The 20289-nt window shown below is 37.1% G+C and overlaps 1 protein-coding gene across 2 annotated transcripts in view; it reads left to right on the top strand.

The window, feature by feature from the left end:
• The window catches only part of PRKG2 (protein kinase cGMP-dependent 2), an 85099-nt gene that overhangs the window by 49333 nt on the left and 15477 nt on the right, over nt 1-20289 (top strand). The window contains exons 10-13 of one of the 2 annotated variants that reach the window (XM_024767017.1): nt 149-215; nt 2176-2312; nt 3261-3350; nt 5425-5566. In XM_024767017.1, the coding sequence (XP_024622785.1) occupies nt 149-215; nt 2176-2312; nt 3261-3350; nt 5425-5566 (436 nt within the window). Of the gene's footprint in view, nt 1-148; nt 303-2175; nt 2313-3260; nt 3351-5424; nt 5567-20289 lie in introns of both variants that reach the window. The other variant, XM_024767010.1, reaches the window with a different exon arrangement.

Here is a 20289-nt window from a genome sequence, read left to right as displayed (position 1 = left end):
GACCCTATAAAAGTTGAGATAAGCTCTATGGTAACTATGGGCAGTAATTACTGGCAGAAATAAGACTGTTGTGAGGGTGGAATTTATGTGTGCCGTGACCCCTGCTTGCCCAAGGGAGCGTATGTAAAGTTTCTCTTATCTCCTACAGGAGATCCATGTCTAGCTGGAAGCTGTCCAAAGCACTCTCTTTGGAGATGATTCAGCTGAAGGAGAAAGTGGCCAGATTTTCCTCATCATCCCCATTCCAGAACCTTGAGATTATCACAACACTGGGCGTTGGTGGGTTCGGAAGAGTTGAGCTTGTAAGGGGTTTACGTTTCAAGCATCTGAGAGAAGCCTTTTGACTATTTTTTGTTTTGTATTCCAGTGTATGTCAGAGGAATATATGCATTGTTATTGCTATCTAAACATTGCTTTGAACAGAAATTGAGAAAGTACACTTTTCACTCTTTATGTTGTGTAATAGCAGGTCTGTGCTAGTAACTTATAATAATATAGCTGCAATTTCAAGCCTCTTACATCACATCCTTTTGTGATTTTTTTTTTCTTGAGGGCAGTTAGTTATTGGAGAATGTACCAGTAACCATACCCAAAGGCTACAAGACATAAAATGTGTTTCCTAACAGCAAAATGTATGTATACATACGTTCACGATGCATTAACTGTATGCTAAAGCAAAGAAGAATGTGTCCAGTGAAAGTGTCATAGAAATGAAATCTTTAATATCATAGCTCCATTTCTTAAACAACTCCCCTGCCATGTCTGTATTTGGCTTTCATTATTCTATTTTTGGGTTGCCAAATTTTCTATCAAAAAAAAAAAAGCTGAATGCAAGGAGATGTTTGAAGAGCAGCCTTCTGTAGTGCTGGTCAGGACAGCTGGGAACTTATGGCCTGATTTCGGCTGCATCTTCCATATCACCACCTCTCTGAGCTTTATAATCAGCTTCCAAAGAGTAGCAGAGTGGTGCTGTCAGATCAAGTGCTCTGAGGAAACGATAGAATGGAGATCTGTGACCTTACTGGGTAGAGATGGCTCTGAACCCTGGGCAATTACCAAGCCCTTCTTTGCCCAGCAGATTTGTAACAATTCACTATACATTAACCTTGGGAACTATGCTGACACTTCCATCTGATGGGTGGCCTGGGTGTGAGCAGATCTGAAATGCTGCCAGGAGACTCTGGATAGTAAACTTTACACCCAGTCAATTCTTGGGTAAGGGGGGAAGAAACGATTTCTTAATAGGCCAAAGAGTATTTGTAGTGTTTCTTCTGCCATATGGAGAGATAAGGGAGAGATCCATCTGCTGTATTTTTCATCAAAATCTTGGCAAAAGGATTGAATTAACAATGCTGAGGTTTCCTTTTTATATAGTTAGATAATAATAATTGAAACAATAATTCCACCATTGATTTAAAAGTCATAGGCAGCACTAATGGCAGCTGTGAGCAAAATGTGGGGTGCAACCATTTCTGCACAGTTTCATTACTTGTCAAATATAGTCTGCTAATGGAGTTTTAAAAGTCTATCTGAATGCTTATTAAATTTTAAAAATTTCCTTTTAAGGGAAAATCCTGTTTGTCCATCTAGAGCATGGTCTCCAACAGAGCTTTCTGTGCTGATGGAAATGTTCAGTATCTGTGTGTCCAGTAGGGTAGCCACTGGCTATATGTGGCTGGAGAGCTTTTGGATCACGCAACTGAGGAACTGAATTTTTAATTTGAATCAATTTAAAATTAACCTATGCGACTAGTGGCTATTATATTGGATCGTGCAGATATGAATCTTGATTTAATATGTTTTGTTTTGAAACTCAAAGAAGTGACTATTAAGAAAAAACAGTTTTTGGCAATTCTGGCCAAAGTTTTTCATGTCACATGCTCAAAACTGAAGAGATTTCTAAACGTTCAGTCTTCTAACTAGAGTATTTTTCTTGTTTCAATACAAGCATTCTAGAGCCATGTTCCAGATACGTGAACTTTTTTGGAAATTACAGTGAAAAGGAAGTGTGTACACCTGGATAAAATTCAGTTCCCGGAGGGATAAGTGGTTAAAAGCTTACATGCCTTTTAAATGTGAAAGAATTCGAACTCTCATTAGTTAACATATTTTACCTAGATATTGCAAATCTTTCCTAGTAAGTTCATTTTGAGGGCTTGTTCTCTTCTTCCCTAGGTTAAGGTAAAAAATGAGAATGTTGCTTTTGCAATGAAGTGTATAAAGAAAAAGCACATAGTTGACACAAAACAGCAGGAGCATGTCTACGCAGAAAAGAGGATCCTGGAAGAGCTGTGCTCCCCCTTCATCGTGAAGTAAGTGAGCATCTCGCTCCCAGAACTTAGCATCTTAGGCTCTCCTTTTGAATGTTTCCATGCAAGAGGACAGAGGAGGAAGAGAAGGCCCCGCTCTGAATTCTCCAGCTCAGTCACAGCGATGATACATAAAATGTTAGAAGTTTGAGATCTGAAGTCAAGAGTCCAGATTTTTTTATTCTTGGATAAATCTCAGGAAAGCGTGTGGGGTGTATGTGTGTGTTTGTATGTGTGTGTGTGAATATAAAATTATTGTGGCAATAATTTGAACTGCTTATTTAACTCAGACCCAATGCAGAATTTGGGAAGCAAGAATTCATTCAGAACCCTTCAGGGGACGTGCTGCTGTTGAATTTCGACAAGAAGTGACATCTGGATGTATTTAGGTTGTTGAGGAGCTGGTCCTAGCAGTGCCTAGGTGCCAGAAGATCCACCACCTTTACAGTTACTGCTTTCTTTAGCTATCACCAGAGTTTGCAAGAGAAATGTATTATTCTAGGCCATGGCTCTCTTGTGAATTCATGGGTTAGTGGTGTAGGCCAGTTAAGGCATATTTTTTCCTACCTGTCTTAATGCTCCTGGAGTGTAGCTCCTGGAGTGCAGCTCCTGGGTGATGTAAAGTGCCTCTATAATGAGTAGCATCTATGCTTTTTTTTTTTTTTTTGCGGTACGTAGGCCTCTCACTGTTGTGGACTCTCCCATTGCGGAGCACAGGCTCCGGACGCGCAGGCTCAGCGGCCATGGCTCACGGGCCCAGCCGCTCCGCGGCATGTGAGATCTTCCCAGACTGGGGCACGAACCCGTGTCCCCTGCATCGGCAGGCGGACTCTCAACCACTGCGCCACCAGGGAAGCCCCCAAAGTGTTATTGATGATGCTCTTAAGCAACTTGGAAGACGTTTTAAAACTGGGTTTCTAATAATAACTGTGCTTTTCTTTATCTTCACAGATTATATCGCACTTTCAAGGACAATAAGTATGTATACATGCTTCTGGAGGCCTGCTTAGGTGGGGAGCTATGGAGTATATTAAGAGACAGGTAATGAAAAAGAATAATAAACAATAACTTTTGTCTCCTCCTGTGTCATCTAAAAGATGCTATGTTCATGATCATTTAAAGAGGCATGAAGAAAGTTATTAAGAAATGAGTCTAAGAACATATTATCACTTGATGAAAAAGTAGTAATAGTGATATTTTCTTAGCTAACATTATAATCGTGTAATAGGCACCCTGTAAAGCAGTTATTGTCATTCTCATATTAGGGATTAAAGAAGCCCAGGCTTAGAGTGTGAACCATCCATGTCACATGGTTAGTATGAGGCAGAGTAAGTATAAACCCAGATGTTACTGATTCCGAATCTTGAGAAGAGAGATGATGAAAGGGGTAGAGAGTGGGGAAGCCTGGACTGAAAGGCAGAGTGAAATGTCTGCAAAGATTCAGTTTTACAAAAGGGGTGATTTCCACACAATCAAAACCACAGGTATTTACTAAGCTCCACCTATGTATAAGGCTCCATAGTAGACAGTGTGGGAGTTTTCTAAACAAAGTAAACTGTTCTAACCCCTCAAAGTATAACGTTTTCCTCCAATGAGTTTAGATTTTATTTTGGGAGATAATGTAATGTGCAATTCTAAAACATTTCATTATTTAACGTGAAAACTAAATATGACAAAGAAGTTGGCAGTTTGTAACTAAATGTCCAATGAGTGTTGTGGATAGTGAGCTTGGAGAAGAGGAAAGATAGAAAAATGTGATGGTTAAGGAAGGACTTGAGCTAAACTCTAAAGACAAAATTTGGAAAGGCAGAGAGGAAGGTAAACCGCAGGAATATTAGGATAGGATTAAGTGTCTTAACTTGCTGAGTAAGAGCAGAATTTGAATAGAGGACAAGGGCAGCAGAAAAGGAGATGGGAAGGTGGCTTTGCATTAGGCTGTGGAGGTCAATGCCAGGCCAAACATTTAGACAGCATTCCCTGCCTTAGTGGTTCTCAGCCCTGGCTTCACGTCACAGTCTCATGGGTAGCTTTTACAAAGTAAAAGTGCTGGGCCCTGATGCCAAAGGCTTTGATTTGGTTCCGTTGCAATGGGTCCAGAAAATGACTTTTAACTGCCTTTCAGGCAATTCTAATGTGCATTCATGGTCAAGAATCACTGACCTAGGTAATAAGAGACTTTTGAGCATCTGAGTAGAGATTCATGTGTTGTACTAGGAACATATTGTTGGATGGATCTGAATGGGGGAAACCTAGAAGGGTTGAGGAAACTTGCATGATACCTGCAGAAGCATTTGTGTCTTCCATCTTTGCTTCCATAGGCAAATCTTTTCAGAAAATATAAATCTATTTAGAGGTGGGAGTTCCTACTCTAGTGTTAGGCACTTTACCTGATCCATAAAACAGCCTTGTTAAGTCAGTAGTAAACCCATTTTACAGATACGAATCTGAGGCTCAGAACAGCAGAACAACTTGCCTAAGGACACAGTTAGTGGAAGAAGAAGGAGTCAAAACCAGTTTCTCTCGTTCCAAAGCCACAGCCTTCTATTATACCATGCAGCAAATCACCACCACATTTTAATAATTCAGTATGTAAACCTACACACAGTGCTGACCCAGGGCAACTCTAGTATCATCAAGGTGCACTAAATAGGAAAGAGTTATGGCCCCATTTCTACATGGGTTATTGTTACAAGCTATACAAACAGGAAATGAAAATGATCACTTGAGTCGTTTTTAGTCAAGCAATCAAATGGAGAAGTCTGGTTCAAGCGCTCCATTGAAATAGTTGCATTTTCCCCAGAGTTTGGCAGAGATGTCTTTGAAAAGTTTTATTTTCTTGTCTTTCCATTTTATATGTTCATATATGATTGCCAGAAACAATTGTTTGGATGTAGACACTTTAATTTTAGTGAAGTGGTTCTTGTTTGCATCAAGTATCCCCCTAAATTTCTTTATAATCAGTGGTCTAATTCATTGGCAGCATGAAGTATTTTTTAGTGCTAATGCCATACAGAACGTTTATATTGCATAAATTTACTGTATAATAATTGACACCTAGAATCTAGAACAAGGATGTGTGTCTAGAGTATTAAGAGGGAAAATGATCTCATTGCAGAGGCAGCTTTGATGAACCCACCTCCAAGTTCTGCGTTGCTTGTGTGACAGAAGCATTCGATTACCTGCATCGACTAGGTATTATCTACAGAGACCTGAAACCAGAAAACTTAATTCTAGATGCTGAGGGCTATCTTAAACTGGTAAGACAAATTCTGCAACTTTCAGTATCGTATGAGATATTTCTAAACACAAAGCTGTGTTACAGTTGCAATTCTCTTTTAATTTTGGTACATTTGTTATTGCCACTCTGGGGGATATGGCCTTTGAAATCAGCACACTTAACACAGGGAGCTGTGCTACAGGTACATTCTTTTTGGCCTAGGCATTGAAGGTTTCAACCATATTTGTGACTCCTACTAAGGATTCAAATAATAGAAAGCCTTTAAAATTGGATTTTGTTAGCATTTTTATATAATTTCAGGTAGGTTTTAATAAATTCCTGCTACATATAGGGATTAGCTATGAGGAATAAGGAAAGAAGATAGTATGGTTTCTGTCCCAAGACAGCCACTGTCTGTAGAGGGGGAAAAGATACACATATGAATGTTGGTAGTTTAAAAAAATATTTGTGATGATTCTAAGGTACAACCAGGGTTGAGAATCAGAACACAAGACTGTAGTTCCCTTGAGGACAGAGACTTTCTTTGCCATGCATCTTTGTAATGGATAGCATGCCTAACATGAATCCCCTTGCATGTCGCACAACAGAAAAAAATGCTACCAGTCATGTAAACTGCTTCTGGTGCAAAACTGTAAGAGAAATGGGCAGTCATACTAGTAGAGAGCAGGCATTTTGGATCTCAGGAGGGAACCTCATCAGGATGGGGAACCCAGGATGAATTTTCCCTGAGTCCCTTTTGTCAGGAGCTCAAGGACATTAAACCATCTCTGAACTTAACATTTACAAAGGTATTAGAAGTTTCTAATAACAGAACTTTTTTTATACGGAAATAATAATAGCTACCATTTAAAGTGTAAAGCTGTACTAAATAAACATTTTGCAGTTAATATATTTAACAATTGATGAGATGGGTTTTATCATCCACATGTTATAGTGTTCAATTTAACCTTAGGAATTAAATTCACGATGTGTAATTGCTAGGTGATTTCTCTCCATAGTGAAGGAGTAAAGTAAATCCTTTCATGTGAAATCTGGCTGACTTCCAAGAAACATTTTGATGCATTCAAGCTTTATTTTATCCATGAAAGATAGCTTTGGGAACTGGTGAGGTACTAACACAAGGCCTTAATCACTTGTCTCCTTCACAATTCCTTCATTGGCTATGCCTCTTACAGCTCTTTAGAAAAACCTTTTGGAATATTCTAGAAGTAAAGCCATCATGAAGGATGTAGATTATCCATTAAATTCATTCTTTTTTTTCTATTCAATTTTTTTTTTTTATTGGAGTATAGTTACTTTACAATGATGTGTTAGTTTCTGCTGTACAATGAAGTGACTCAGCTATACGTATACATATATCCCCTCCCTCTTGGACCTCCCTCCCACCCCACACCCATCCCACCCATCTAGGTCATCACAGAGCACTGAGCTGAGCTCCCTGTGCTATACAGCAGGTTCCCACTAGCTATCTGTTTTACATATGGTAGTGTATACATGTCAATGCTGATCTCCCAATTCGTCCCACCCTCCCCTTCCCCACTGTGTCCACATGTCTTTTCTCTACTTCTGCATCTGTGTTCCTGTCCTGCAAATAAGTTCATCTGTACCATTTGTCTAGATTCCACATATATGCATTAAACTATGATATTTGTTTTCTTCTTTTCATACCTATTTTTAAGAAATCAGGTAGTATATTCAGTATTTATAGGCATAGACGTCCATAACCATCTCTTTTGTTAGCCATTGTTATCCATCAGCTAACTCATTTGACAACCAGCTAAATGAAGAGTAATAACTAAAGCCTTTAGAAATTAAAAAGTAAATGTTGAGTATTTCCATTTCTAGCTATATTTCAAACCAGACATATTGAAATTCTCTTACTACAAAATGTCTCAAGTACTGGAGGAAACATGAAAAGCAGTATTATATGCCTGGCTGACTTTATAAGACAGCACTGGGAGCCCCCTGAGGCCGAGAACCAAACTTGGGCAGTAGTGAAGGGTGGAACTCAAACATTGAAGCTGCTGTCTTGTGGGCACCCAGCAATCCTAGGTGGCCTAGAGGTTTTATTTTAATTGCTGTACCTTCTGGGAACAGGAGACCAAGTTTTGGACCTGGGCAGTGTGGAAAGTTGAATCAGAGAACATTGTCAAGAGCCAGGAATCATACAGATTGTACTTTCAGAGAAAAAGAAAACAGGGGAAAGATCTAATGTCTAAAGGCAGAGTACATGCAAGAAAACATGCTTTTCTCATTATTGGGCTCTTGGTAGAGGAACAAAAGAGTCTAAGAATACTTGGCCACAGGCTGGTCTTCATGGGGTTTTGGATGCCCAGTCTTCAAGGATGGAGAACCCCAAGAAAAAATTTAAATGAAAATGGATCCATGTTGGTAGCATGCCCAAGTTTCCACGAATCAATGTATATTCTCTCTGGAAGAATGTTCTCTCAACTTAGGATACAGAGAACTCCCAGAGATAAACTTCCAGGGAATATAAGCTCACATTAAAAAATAATGTTTATATGCATGAGGAAAAAAGGTGCCAGGAGCATTATTTGGCAGGCACATAAAAGTCTCATATATTGCAGTAATCAGATACAAAATATAAAATAAATACATCTAAGTCTTTTAAAAGTAAGAGAGGGACTAACAAATGAGTAAGGAACAGAGACTCTCAAAAAGGATCTAACATGTTTAGAAAAAAAAATAACAAATAAAACTTCTATTAAGAAATTAAGAATATAATAATTGAAATTAAATATTCAATGGAAGTTTTCATTAATGGTGGAGTAGCTTGCATTGGACTAATCTCCTTGCTGAGGTTAATTATAATATATGTATAAAAATGTGTGAAAGCATTGGAGAGCAACAAGAAATAGACATTCAAACCTTGAAAACAGGGAACCACACTGGATGAAATCCATATTAATACAGCTGTTCATTTCAAAGCACTCTTTATTGTATAAGGTATGAAGAATAAACTTTAGTTAACATCATACCTGAAAGTGAAATATTGAATATTTTCCATTTAGATTATGAACAAGATTATTTTCTTTCACTACGTTTTTTCAAAATTGTAACAGAGGTCTTAGCAAAAGAAATAGAAGACAAAAAAGCAATGAAAGGCCAAAGATTAGAAAGGAAGAAGTTACCTGTCTTTATCTGCAGACAACATGATTGTTTATGTAGAAAAGAATGAAGAATCTACCAACAAGTTCTGGAAAGAATAAGTAAATTAAGCACAATTACAGGTACAAAGTCAATATACAAATAAAAATTTAATTTTTATATGCTAGCAGTAAATATTTATAAATGAAATTAAAATGCCATTTGTAATATCAAAACATAAAATAAATTAAATGTGTAAAAATATGTAAGACCTCTACATTGAAAACTACAAAGTTTTATTGACAGAAAAATGACTAAATGGTAAAATACACTATGTTCATAAATCATATAACTCAGTATTTCATAAGATGTTCAGTCTTGTCCAGTTGATCTACAGATTTAAGGCCAATGCAATAAAAATTGGAGCAGCCATTTTTAGAAACTGAGATGTTTATTCTAAAATTTACACAGAAACGCAGTTTAGAAGAGTCAATAACCACTCTGAAAAAAGAAGAACAAAATTGAGGAATTTATAATATCTGATGTCAGACTCACTATAAAGCTATAGTAATCAAGGCAGTGTGATAATGGTATAAGGGCAAATTACTTAATCTAACAGAATAAAGTCCAGAAATAGACATGCACAGTCAACTGATTTTTAGAAAAAATGGAAGGGCTAGTCTTCTCAACAGATATTGCTGAAACAATTGGGTATATACGGTCAAAAAAAGGAACATGACTCCCACCCCACACCATATAAAAAAATTAATTTGAGATGGATCATGGACCTATAAAGCACCCAGAAGTAAGCATAGAGTAATATCTTCACAGCATGGGCTAGGCAGAGATTTCTTAGAACACAAGTAGTAGTAAGCTTGAGAAGTTCAGGCTACTATAACAAAAATACTATAGACTAGGTGGCTTAAACAACAATTTATTTAGTTCTAGAAGCTGGAAAGTTCAAGGTCAAGGTGCTGGCTGATCTGGTGTCTGGTCAGGGCCAACTTCCTGGCTTATAGAGAGCTGTCTCCTCTTTTCTTCACATGGGAGAGAGACACAGAGAGAGAGACACACAGAGAGAGGGCTCTCTACTATCTCTTCTTATAAGGGTACTAATTCTATCATGGGGGTTTCACCCTCATGACCTAATTATCTCCCAAAGGCTTTACCTCCAAATTCCATCACACTGGGGATTAGGGTTTCAACATATAAATTTGGGGAGGGGAGATACAAACATGCAGTCCACAATTGGACTTCATCAAAATTAAAACATTCTCATCATCAGAATATACTGTTAAGAAAATGAATAGCCATGCCATAAACTAGTAGAAAATATTTGCAATATATCATTACATGACAAAGGACTTGTTTCCAGAAATATATAAAGAACTCAGTAAGAAAAGACAAACAACCCAGTTTTTAAAAATGATCAAAGATCTTGAAAAATCACTTTACAGGAGAAAACATAGGCGTGATCAATAGACAATATCAATAGTTATTAGGAAACACAATTAAAAACCACAAAGATGTGACATTTCACATCCACTAGAGTGACTATAATTTAAAAGATTGACAATACCAAGTGTAGGTGAGGAAACTTTCCTAAATTTCGAGTGGGAAAGCAAAATTATAAACTGTTTGAAGAATAATTTGTCAGTTTCTCATAGAGTCAAACATACCCCTATTCTACAACAAGAAATTCCACTCCTTAGTAGAAATTCCACTCCTTGTTATTTATCCAGGAAGATTGAAATCGTGTTTTCAAAATTCTTGGACAAGAATCTTCATCACAACTTTTTCCTGAAAGCCCCCAAATCAGAAGGAGCCCAAATACCCATCATCAATTCAATGTATAAACATATAGTAGTATATTCATCAATGGAACTCTCCTCAACAGTATAAAAGCAATGAATTACTACAGGCAACAACATGAATGAAGTTTAAAAACTATGTGGAGCAAAAGGAAGACAGACACAGAAGACTATCCCTCTTTATGATTGCATCTATTGTAGAATAGATGGTAGAAATTAATGCAACGGTTGCCTCTGGGAGGAGCATTTGACTGGAAAGGGGCATGAGGGAACTTTCTGAGATAATGCAAGTGTCTGTCTCTTGACTATATATGGTGGTTTTGGTTACGTGAGTATAATCTGCATCAAAATTCAATGAACTGTACACCAAAAATCTGTGCATTGTATGGCTTATAAATTATACATCAGTTTGAAAAATGTAATGGAAAGGTTAAATAGTGGATGATTCACAAGAGAACAGAAAAATCAGTGAATTGAAAGATAAACTAATTTACACAGAATGAAGCATAGAGACACAAAAAGATGGAAAATAAAAGAAATTAGGAAACTTGGGGAATAGAGTGAGAAGTTCTTAAAATGTTCAATTGGAGTCCAAGATAAAAATATAGAGAATGAGAGAAAAGTATTTAAAGAAATAATGGCTGAGAATTTTCCAGAAGTTATAGAAAATACCAATCATCAGGTAAAGGAACCCCAACAAATCCCAACTGAGACAAATTGTATTTATTGTAGCTTCTGTCTTTGTGTAACAAATCACTCCAAAATCTAATGGCTTAAAATAACAAGGATCGTGGACGATCTCTCACAGTTTCTGTGGGTCAGAGGTTTGGGAGTGGTTCGATTGGTTGGTTCTGACTCAGGGTCTCTCAGGAAGTTCTGTCAAGTGTCGGCTAGGGCTGCAGATCCGCATTCAAGGTGACTCACCCCTCTGGCTGGCAAACTGGTGCTGGCTGTTAGTTGGTGGTCTTAATTCTTTTCCATATGAGTCTCTTTCCGGGTTGAACGTCCTCATGGCGTGGCGGCTTGGCTTCCCTCAGAATGAGTCATTCAAGAGACCGAGGAATAGCTACACTGCCTTCTAAGACTTACTCTCAGTCCCACACTGTACTCTGTACCCTGTCGGCTACACGGGACCAGCCCTGATTTGAGAGAGGACACCTCTGAATACCAGGACAAGGGAATCATTTAGGCTCTCTTGGATGTTGGCTATTGTAGTGGTAAAAGTGCAGAACAAAAGCAAAGTCTTAAAAGCTACCAAAGAGAAAGGACAGTTTACATATAAAGGAGTAAAAATTAGGCTTTCAGTTGACATCTCAACAGCAACCATAGAAACCAGAATGCAGTGGAATAATAGCTTTAAAATTCCGAGAGAAAATAACAACAAACTTGAATTATAAATCCAGAGAAATTATCTTTCAAGAAGGGTGAAATAAAGGCATTTTTAAACAAAGATAAAGAGTGTTAACCACCTACAAAAGGATGTGCTTAAGGGAGATGAAAAATCCCTGATGAAGGGTTTGAGATGCAACAGGGAGTGGTGACTATAGAAAAATGGTAAACATGTGGTTAAATCTTTCAAAATTATGGTATAAAGTAATAATTCTCACTCTACTATGTAGTATTAAAAGTGAGAAAATGCTAAATAACTGAACAACAGCAGCAGGTAGACTGAGAGTAGGTGTAATTGGAATAAAAGTGGGAGAAGATGTCAATCATTTTAAAAGAAGGCAGCAAAGGAGAACAGGAAACCTAGAAAAAAAATCAAAGAGAAAACACAAATTGAAAGTAGAAAGAAATTTAACATATGTAAACAGACTTAACTCTTCAGATAAAAGCCAAACACTGTCACATAGATTTCAAAAATAAAAATGATGTTTACAAGAGACAGACCTAAAACATGAGGATGCAGAAAGGTTGAAATTAAAAGGATAGAAAAGAATGTGTCTGGGAAATATTCAGCAAATTGAAATGCAGGTTTCATTATGTTGGTATCAGGGAAGAAGTATTACTAAAGGTAGAGAGGTAACCATATGACGATGGAAGGTTCATTTTACCAAGATAATGTAACAATCCTGATCTTTTATTTACCGACCAAAATGCTTCAAAAATAAGAAGCAGAGTTTGACAGAACTAGTAAGGAGAAATGGACAACTGTTGGAAATTTTAATACTCCTCTTGCAGCAATTGATAGAACATTCCGACCAAAAATTCACTAAAACTTTAGAAGATGTGTACAACACAATTTATAAACTTGATATAATTGGCATGTAGGATATTCCCAATATTTAGAGAATGCACATGAACAAAATTTGATCATATACTAGGTCATTAAGCAAGTTTCAGCAAATATTAAAAAAATAGGAATTGGGCTGGCAGCTGGCAACCTAACAGTGCTGCTGCCTTTGAAAGTTCCTGAGGGGGTCCCAGTAGAAGTGAGGGCAGTGAGGATGCCTGGTCCAGCACATCAGGAATGCACGTCTGGGTGATGGACACTGGGCAGTCCAGACTTGGACATGAATGTCCTTGAGGATGAAAGACTCCTTGAAAGGATGACCTTGGTCTCATTCTTCAAATTTTCATAAGTGGTGTTTTCATCTTCCTTTATCATTTCTTGGCAATATCAGTGAGAAGTCAGACATCTAAGGACAACAATAAGGAAAGGCTTTTTTCCCCTCAGCAAAGAATAACCAGCAAAAGCCTGGAAAAAAGACCTAAGTAGGAGAAAGGTCTGCATTTTGAAAGTGTCTCTCTAGAAGCTATAGAGGTTTGCTCTTTAGTGATCATTACAGAAGATGTGTTTGTAGTGAGGGATGACGACTTGATTCTACTCTTCTTCCCCAATTCATGATCGAGAGTGCAGACTGGTTCAGTCCCACATGGAGCCCACCTGGTCTAAGCCGTCTCCATCAGGAAACATATTAGGTGGAGACGAAGCATTAGCAGATACTACTAAAGGACAATGGATATTCTCACATTACCATCTCTCTTCTGCCCATCCAATAATTTCCTAATTTTTTCTTCACTTTCAAGGCCAGGGGGAGCTGATGAAGGCAGTCATGGTTATGAGTCCTCCTTCTGGTTATAATGAATGAATCTGGGGTGATATTAAGATGTAGGACAGTACTTAAAGAGTTAAAAACTGACCTTGTTCTCAACCCAAGCAGAATTTATATAGTAGCTAGCCTTCTTGGGGTTGCACAGGAGAAAACTTGGTTGTAATCCAGTAAATCTCAGCTGTCACTCATCAATAAATGTTCTATATGACTGTGCTATTAATTCATGTGAGCAATACACCTCATGTGATAACAGAACACCTCAATCTTACATTGAGTATTGTTTAAGAAAATACATTAAATGTTGATATTATTGCCTGCTTCTTTATGATCTCTGTGCCCGTCTGTGCTGATAGCCCCATAATGGCAGCAACTGTGCTATGGTATTTACTGCTGGACGTTAACACACTGCTTAGCACAGAAGAATGAATGAAAGGTCGATGAGGGGACTTCCCTGGTGGTCCAGTGGATAAAACTTTGTGCCCCCAATGCAGGGGGTGCGGGTTCAATCCTTGGTCGGGGAACTAAGATCCCATATGCTGCACAGCACAGCCAAAAAATAAATAAATAAAAAATATAAAATGAGTAAACAATTTGTTAAAAAAGAAAAAAGTCATTGAGGTCACTTCCTCTTCACTCCCAAAATATTTAGGAACATAAAGGTTTTGTTCAGTGACATCAAAGTATGTAAGGTAGAAATCAATAACAAAATTTAAAAAACAGGACTCCAATAAAGATGTTAAAAAAAAAAAAAGAACTGTACGGCTGACTTAAAAATTGCTTCAAAATTTAAAAGGCTAGATCTCATGTTAAGTGTTCTTACCATAATAAAAATTTAAAGTAAAAAAAAAAATAAATAAAAAACGAAGAAATCACTAAAAATGTTTGAATTCATCTCATTGGAATTTAAAGGATATTTCAAAATAACTCAAAGGATCAATGAAGAAGAAATTTTAATGAATATCATAAAACAGAGTTGCATAGTAGAAAACACTACATATCAACACATGTGGGTTGCAACTAAAATGACAGTGAGAATAATGTTATAGCTTTTAATGTTTCAACTAGGAAATAAAGAAGGCTAAAAATTAATAAGTATTCAACTTAAGAATATGGAAAAGGGGGAAAAAACAAAGAAAAAAGAAGGAAAAAACAAAGTTAAGAACATGAATTTATAAAATATAAAAGGATATGAAGTCAGGATGTTTTGAAAAACGAATGAAACTAACAAACTGAAAATACTGATCAAAAGAAAAAGAGATGCGGTACAGATAAATGCTATAATGAGTGAACACAACTACAGTTATAGTAGAGAGTTACATGATTAGAAAGTATTTGGGCCACTCTACTACTACATATAATATAGTATATAGTATATTATATATATAAATGGTTGGGCTTGGGTGAGAGCTCTCTTCCTGGTTTGCAGGAGGTTCAGTATTTTATAGGAGGCTCTACCCAATGCAGAAAGATACAGGTAAAATTAAAAGAAAGATTGGAACATAAACAACAAAACCTATTTTCCCATGTGATATGATTAACTCTATAGAAATCCAGAATGTAACAGCAAATTATTAGAATTTACTAGAGAGTTCAGTATGGTTGCTGGATGATAAGGTTAAATACCAGAAACATAATTGATAAATAGGAATACAACTGCCATTTACAAAAAGCATAAATATATAATCTATATATTTATATAATACAAATATAATCTATCTTGGAATAAATCTGACAAAAATATGTGAAAGCTTTACTGAGAAACATACAAATTTATAGAAAGATATTAGAAAGACCTAAATTAGTAGGTTCATTCTCATTTCTTTTGGGCACAGAGCCAGAAAACTTACCCCAGCCTTCTTTGTGGCTAGTTGTGACCATGTGACACAGTTCTAGCTCGTGAAATGTGAGGTGACACGCTTTGCACCGCTGTCAGACCTGGTCTGATGGTGATTTGTGCAGCTAATTTCTATGCCATCTTTCTGGCTTGTGGCCGATGAACACAGCCAATTTGAGGTTGGCAGAACCCTAAGATGGAAGGATCCCGCGTCCCTGAACCACTACTTGGAGATTTCCCTGCTCCTCAGGAAAACCCATTATGTGAGGAAGAAGTAAATTAATGGAGAGTGTAAGCTTCTGTACTTTCTTGGATATCTTTGTTGCAGTAGCTGGCATTACTCTAATTAACTCAGAAAAATGTATTAGGTTTAAAAATAGAAGACTCAACATCCTAAAGGTATCGATACTTTGCAAAATGATCTGCAGATTTGATCCATTTCCAGTGGAATTCCAGCAGAGCTTTCCATGAAGCTTGGCAAGCTGATTCTAAAGTTTATACAGACTGATCAAAGGCCAAGAATAGCCAAGACATTTCTGAGGGCAAACAAGAACATGGGAGGGAACTCTCTCAGATATCAGAACTAATTATAATGCTGTAGCTCAAAATAATTGCTAATGGGAGGTTGCAAGTTAAAACCACAGTGATTTAATACTTACAGGTGGCAAAAAATAAAAGTTGATGTCACTAAAGGATGGTGAGGATGTAGAACAATAGGAACTCTTTACCACTGCTGTTGGTGAAGGGGTTAGTAATATAGGACCTAAGGAAAATAATTTGACAATAAGCAATGAAGTTGAACATACCATGTCTTTGACCCAGAAATTCTACCTTCTTACACATGTCCAGTAGGCAAGATGGGAAATGATGTTAATAGAAGCTTTTTGTGTGATAACACGCTATTGGATATAAGACAAATTTCCATCAACGGCGTAAAGGACAAAAACTTTACACCATTTACAGCATGTTCTTTCACTGGTGTATGATACAGCAATGTAAGTGTACTGAAAAATGGATTAAATTCGAAAATACGATTTTAAGTGAAAAAAGACAGTTTGCCCAAGAATAGATAAGATTTATCTAAAAATTTTAAAAATGAGAACTATATATCATATAAGGATATTAGATATGTGGGAAAATTAGAAATGAAGGCAAGCAAATGATAAACACAAAAAGTCAGGGTAATGGTGACCTCTTGGCAAGGGGTAGAAGGACAGTGTGGAAGGAGCACAGAGGGCTTCTACATTGGTTCTGTTCTAATTATTAAACTGGTGGTGGATACTGGGGTGTTTTTATTCTCATACTTTATAACTTGCATGTATGTCACATTATCTTACATGTGTCAAGTATTTCTTAACTTGAAAAATAAAAATAATCATTGACTCTAACTATATTCTTTTTGACAGACCGTTATTAGCTGTACTTATTAAGTGACAATTAAACTTTTCCCACTAACGTGCTTTTTATGTTGCTTTTCCCCTTAAAGATCTACTTACTAATGAATTTGCCTGTAATGTGAAGGTTCCTTTGGAACCTGGTTTCAGTCTCATCTTAAGTCTCCATGACCTTGCTAGACTTTAATTTTGTCATCTTCAACATTGAGATATAGTCCCTAACTCATAAAGTTGTTGTGAAGATTATACATGCACATCTTATTGAAACGGATGTTAACAGTTATGTCTTCATTCAGATTCTTTCACATGAATTCTTTCACATGGTCACACATGTTGACCATCTGCTGTGCTACAGATGCTGTAGGGGGTACAAAATGGATAGGATGTAATGCCTCTCCTCCAGGAGCTAGATTTATTCACACACAACTAGACAGTGCTGCCGTAGGGGAGGTCATTGTGGAATAGAAACTGTTAAAGAACCTCGTAAGAGAAAGGAATTGATCATGTAAATTCAAGGGAGGCTTCAAGGAGGCGGCGGCCTGTGAGTTGAGCCCCCGATGATCTGATTTTTTTTGTTTGTTCTCATGTATGCAAAGCTCCCCATCATCGTTCCCACTTTCCACTAAACACTCTAAGTATTTCAGGTGAGTCACCACAGTCACCTAAAGAATGGGGTGTGTCTGTGAAGGCCTCGTCCGTACCATACCTTTGCCTCTCTCACTTGCTCTTGCCTCCAGTGGAAGCCATCCACAGTTGTCCGTTTTAGTAGATGGACCTTAGTATCACAGGGACATGAAATCCTCCTTAGTTGTTGGTGGATAGGTTAAATAGATTCACTTTACCTTTGTCTAGACTTGGGCAAAGTAAGGGCCCTAAAAATGCCACATAAATATTTTGGGGGGGAATGTTATGTCTCCATGAATCATCTGGCTTAATTAGACTGGTCCTTTTGTATCCTTTTTTATGTGACCAAGAGAACCAGTAGCTGACAAATTTACTGACCCAGAGAGAAACTTCTGGGAAGAAGCTAATACTTACTGGATACCAGCTCCAGCAAGCCACAGTGCTAATTTTTCTTTCTGAATGAACCAATCATTGCTTCAGATATAGAAGCATCTTATAACCTTCTGGTGTGTTAAAATCTTTGGAGACAATGTTTTTAAGCTTTCAGCATAATGTAAGCTGTCTTTCATAATGGGAGTTTAATAGAGACAAGGGAAAACCTGTGTGCAGCTTCTCCAGAGATTCTTCTTGAGAGCTCAGTTCTTCTAGGAAAAAATTTTTTTAAAGGGAAGGTGTCTATTTTCTTATCTTCTAGAATGAGCCCTTTGAAACATTAGCCAAGCCATGCATACCCCTTCTCTACCGCTGGAGGCTACCCCTCCAATGGCCTCCTAGAAAACAAATCTGAAACTCTTTCTGTGGTTTACTAGGCCACTCCACAATCTGCCCTCACTTCCTGCCACTTCCCGTCACACACTAGGGCCCAGACACAGTGGCCTTCTTGCCAATCCTTGATCTTCACCTCGCATGTTCCCAAAGGTTAGGGCCTTTGTGCTAGCTCTTTATCTGTCAGAATCATCCTTGCTCAGATTTTTACAGAGCTTTCATTCTTATTTCATGCAGATTTCTGCTCCAATCTGCTCAAATGCTACCTCCTCAGAGAGACTTTTCTGATCACCCCATTTAAAGTATAATTCCTGTTGATCTCAGTACCTAACTGCTGTATGTTTCTCCATTGCATATATCACTATTTGGCAATATTACTTATGCTATGATATATTTTTTTATTGAAGTATAGTTGATTTACGATGTGTTACTTTCAGGTGTACAACAAAGTCATTCAGTTATATATATACATAGGTATACATGTATACACACACACACACACACACACACACACACACACACACACATATATATATATATACATTCTTTTTCAGATTCTTTTCCCCATGGGTTATTACAAAATATCGAGTATAGTTCCCTGTGCTACACAGTAGGTCCTTGTTGGTTATATGATATTATATTTTTTATGCATGTCCTCCTCTTTCTCTTAAATGTAAGCTCTAAGAAGACTGGGGGCTTTGTCTGTACCCTGGTGCTTGGTACATAATGGTTTTCAATAAATATTCATTGAATGAACAAAGGAAAGAACTTACATTTCTATTGACTAGAAGATAAAGGGTTAAAGAAAAGATTGAGGCTTCGTGGTGGTATCCATGCTGGTACAAGACAGAGGAAGTGTGAATTTTTATAGAAGATACACAGAACTTCACATCAGAAGATCTGGGACCTTCTATATTTGGCACATGACTTTGAATAGGTCTGAGCATCAATTTCCTCCAACCAAATGGATTAGACTAAAGTTGATAAGATCAAAGGAGATAAAGGAAGTGGTAAGTTTTCATAAATCTTAAAATCTTAATATAATTATTGCCATCTCTTTGGGTCAATATGTAAATACAAAAGCAAAATCAGGTACTCAAATTAAAATTTCTTACTTTCAGAACTGGAAAAGCTCTCCTAAACATCTAATGAACTTCCAGTCATCCTTACATGGGAAACTTAATTGCAGTTTGAAAGATGAGTTGAAGGGCTGTTACAGAACTACAAAATATAATATTTCCGTGCATGCATGGATGCAAATGAAATTATAAGCATTGCTTTCTTGTTTCTTAAATTTCAGTCATTATAAAATTAGCTAAGGTTTTCATATTGGTTCTTTATCTGAGGAATAAGTAGATATGCTAATTTCAGCTAGTTACAAATTTTACTTTCATAATATTCCCAGCCATCTCTTAGGTACAATCTTTGCGAGTCATTCTGTGTAGAGAAAAGAAAAGAGCAAAAGCCCACTTCAAATTAGGTTGTTTAAATTCCCTTTTTTCTAATAAGGATATCCTTGCTATTATGTGATAAATACCAAAAAGCCTTAGTAAAAAGGTAAATTTCTAAGAGATTTTTAAACATATGACAAATGTTTTAAATATTAATATTTGAATAAATAAATGAGGGCTAGATTTTATAGTTCACTGATTCGTAGTTTTTTAGGTGAGGAACTATTTTGATGTGTTAACCTGATTTATTTAATTTTTTTAGCCAAGATTATTGCCATACTATTGAGATAGTCCATGTATAATGAATCTATTAAAATGTGCATGTTGAAGCCCAGCTATAATTTATGTGTCTGTTTACTTGGAGGTGGAGGGTGGTTTTACTAAAATAATATCTTTATGTATTGGAGATGAAAAGTACATGCTAAATCGCCCCTGTGGAAGGAAACCAACTTTGTTTTGCAGGGCAGGACTTCAGTCATATACACTGCCTCGATTTAATGAGCGGGTCTTCTGTTGCTCCAGCTTTCTTTCCTGTCTTTATTCAGTTCACGGAGTTCATTGAATAGAGTCTCAGAGAAGTGGAAGGGCCTATCCTGAAAAGACAGAAGAGGGTAGCACCCATTCATCACGCTGGGAGCGTTCCTAATCCTCAGTCAGTGCTGAGCTCAGATGTCACTTCTTTTTTTTTTTTTTTTTTTT

The sequence above is a fragment of the Neophocaena asiaeorientalis genome, unplaced genomic scaffold, assembly GCF_003031525.2.
Source record: "Neophocaena asiaeorientalis asiaeorientalis breed wild unplaced genomic scaffold, Neophocaena_asiaeorientalis_V1.1 scaffold848, whole genome shotgun sequence".
Lineage (NCBI taxonomy): Eukaryota > Metazoa > Chordata > Mammalia > Artiodactyla > Phocoenidae > Neophocaena > Neophocaena asiaeorientalis.
This window is presented reverse-complemented; position numbering and strand designations above follow the sequence as displayed.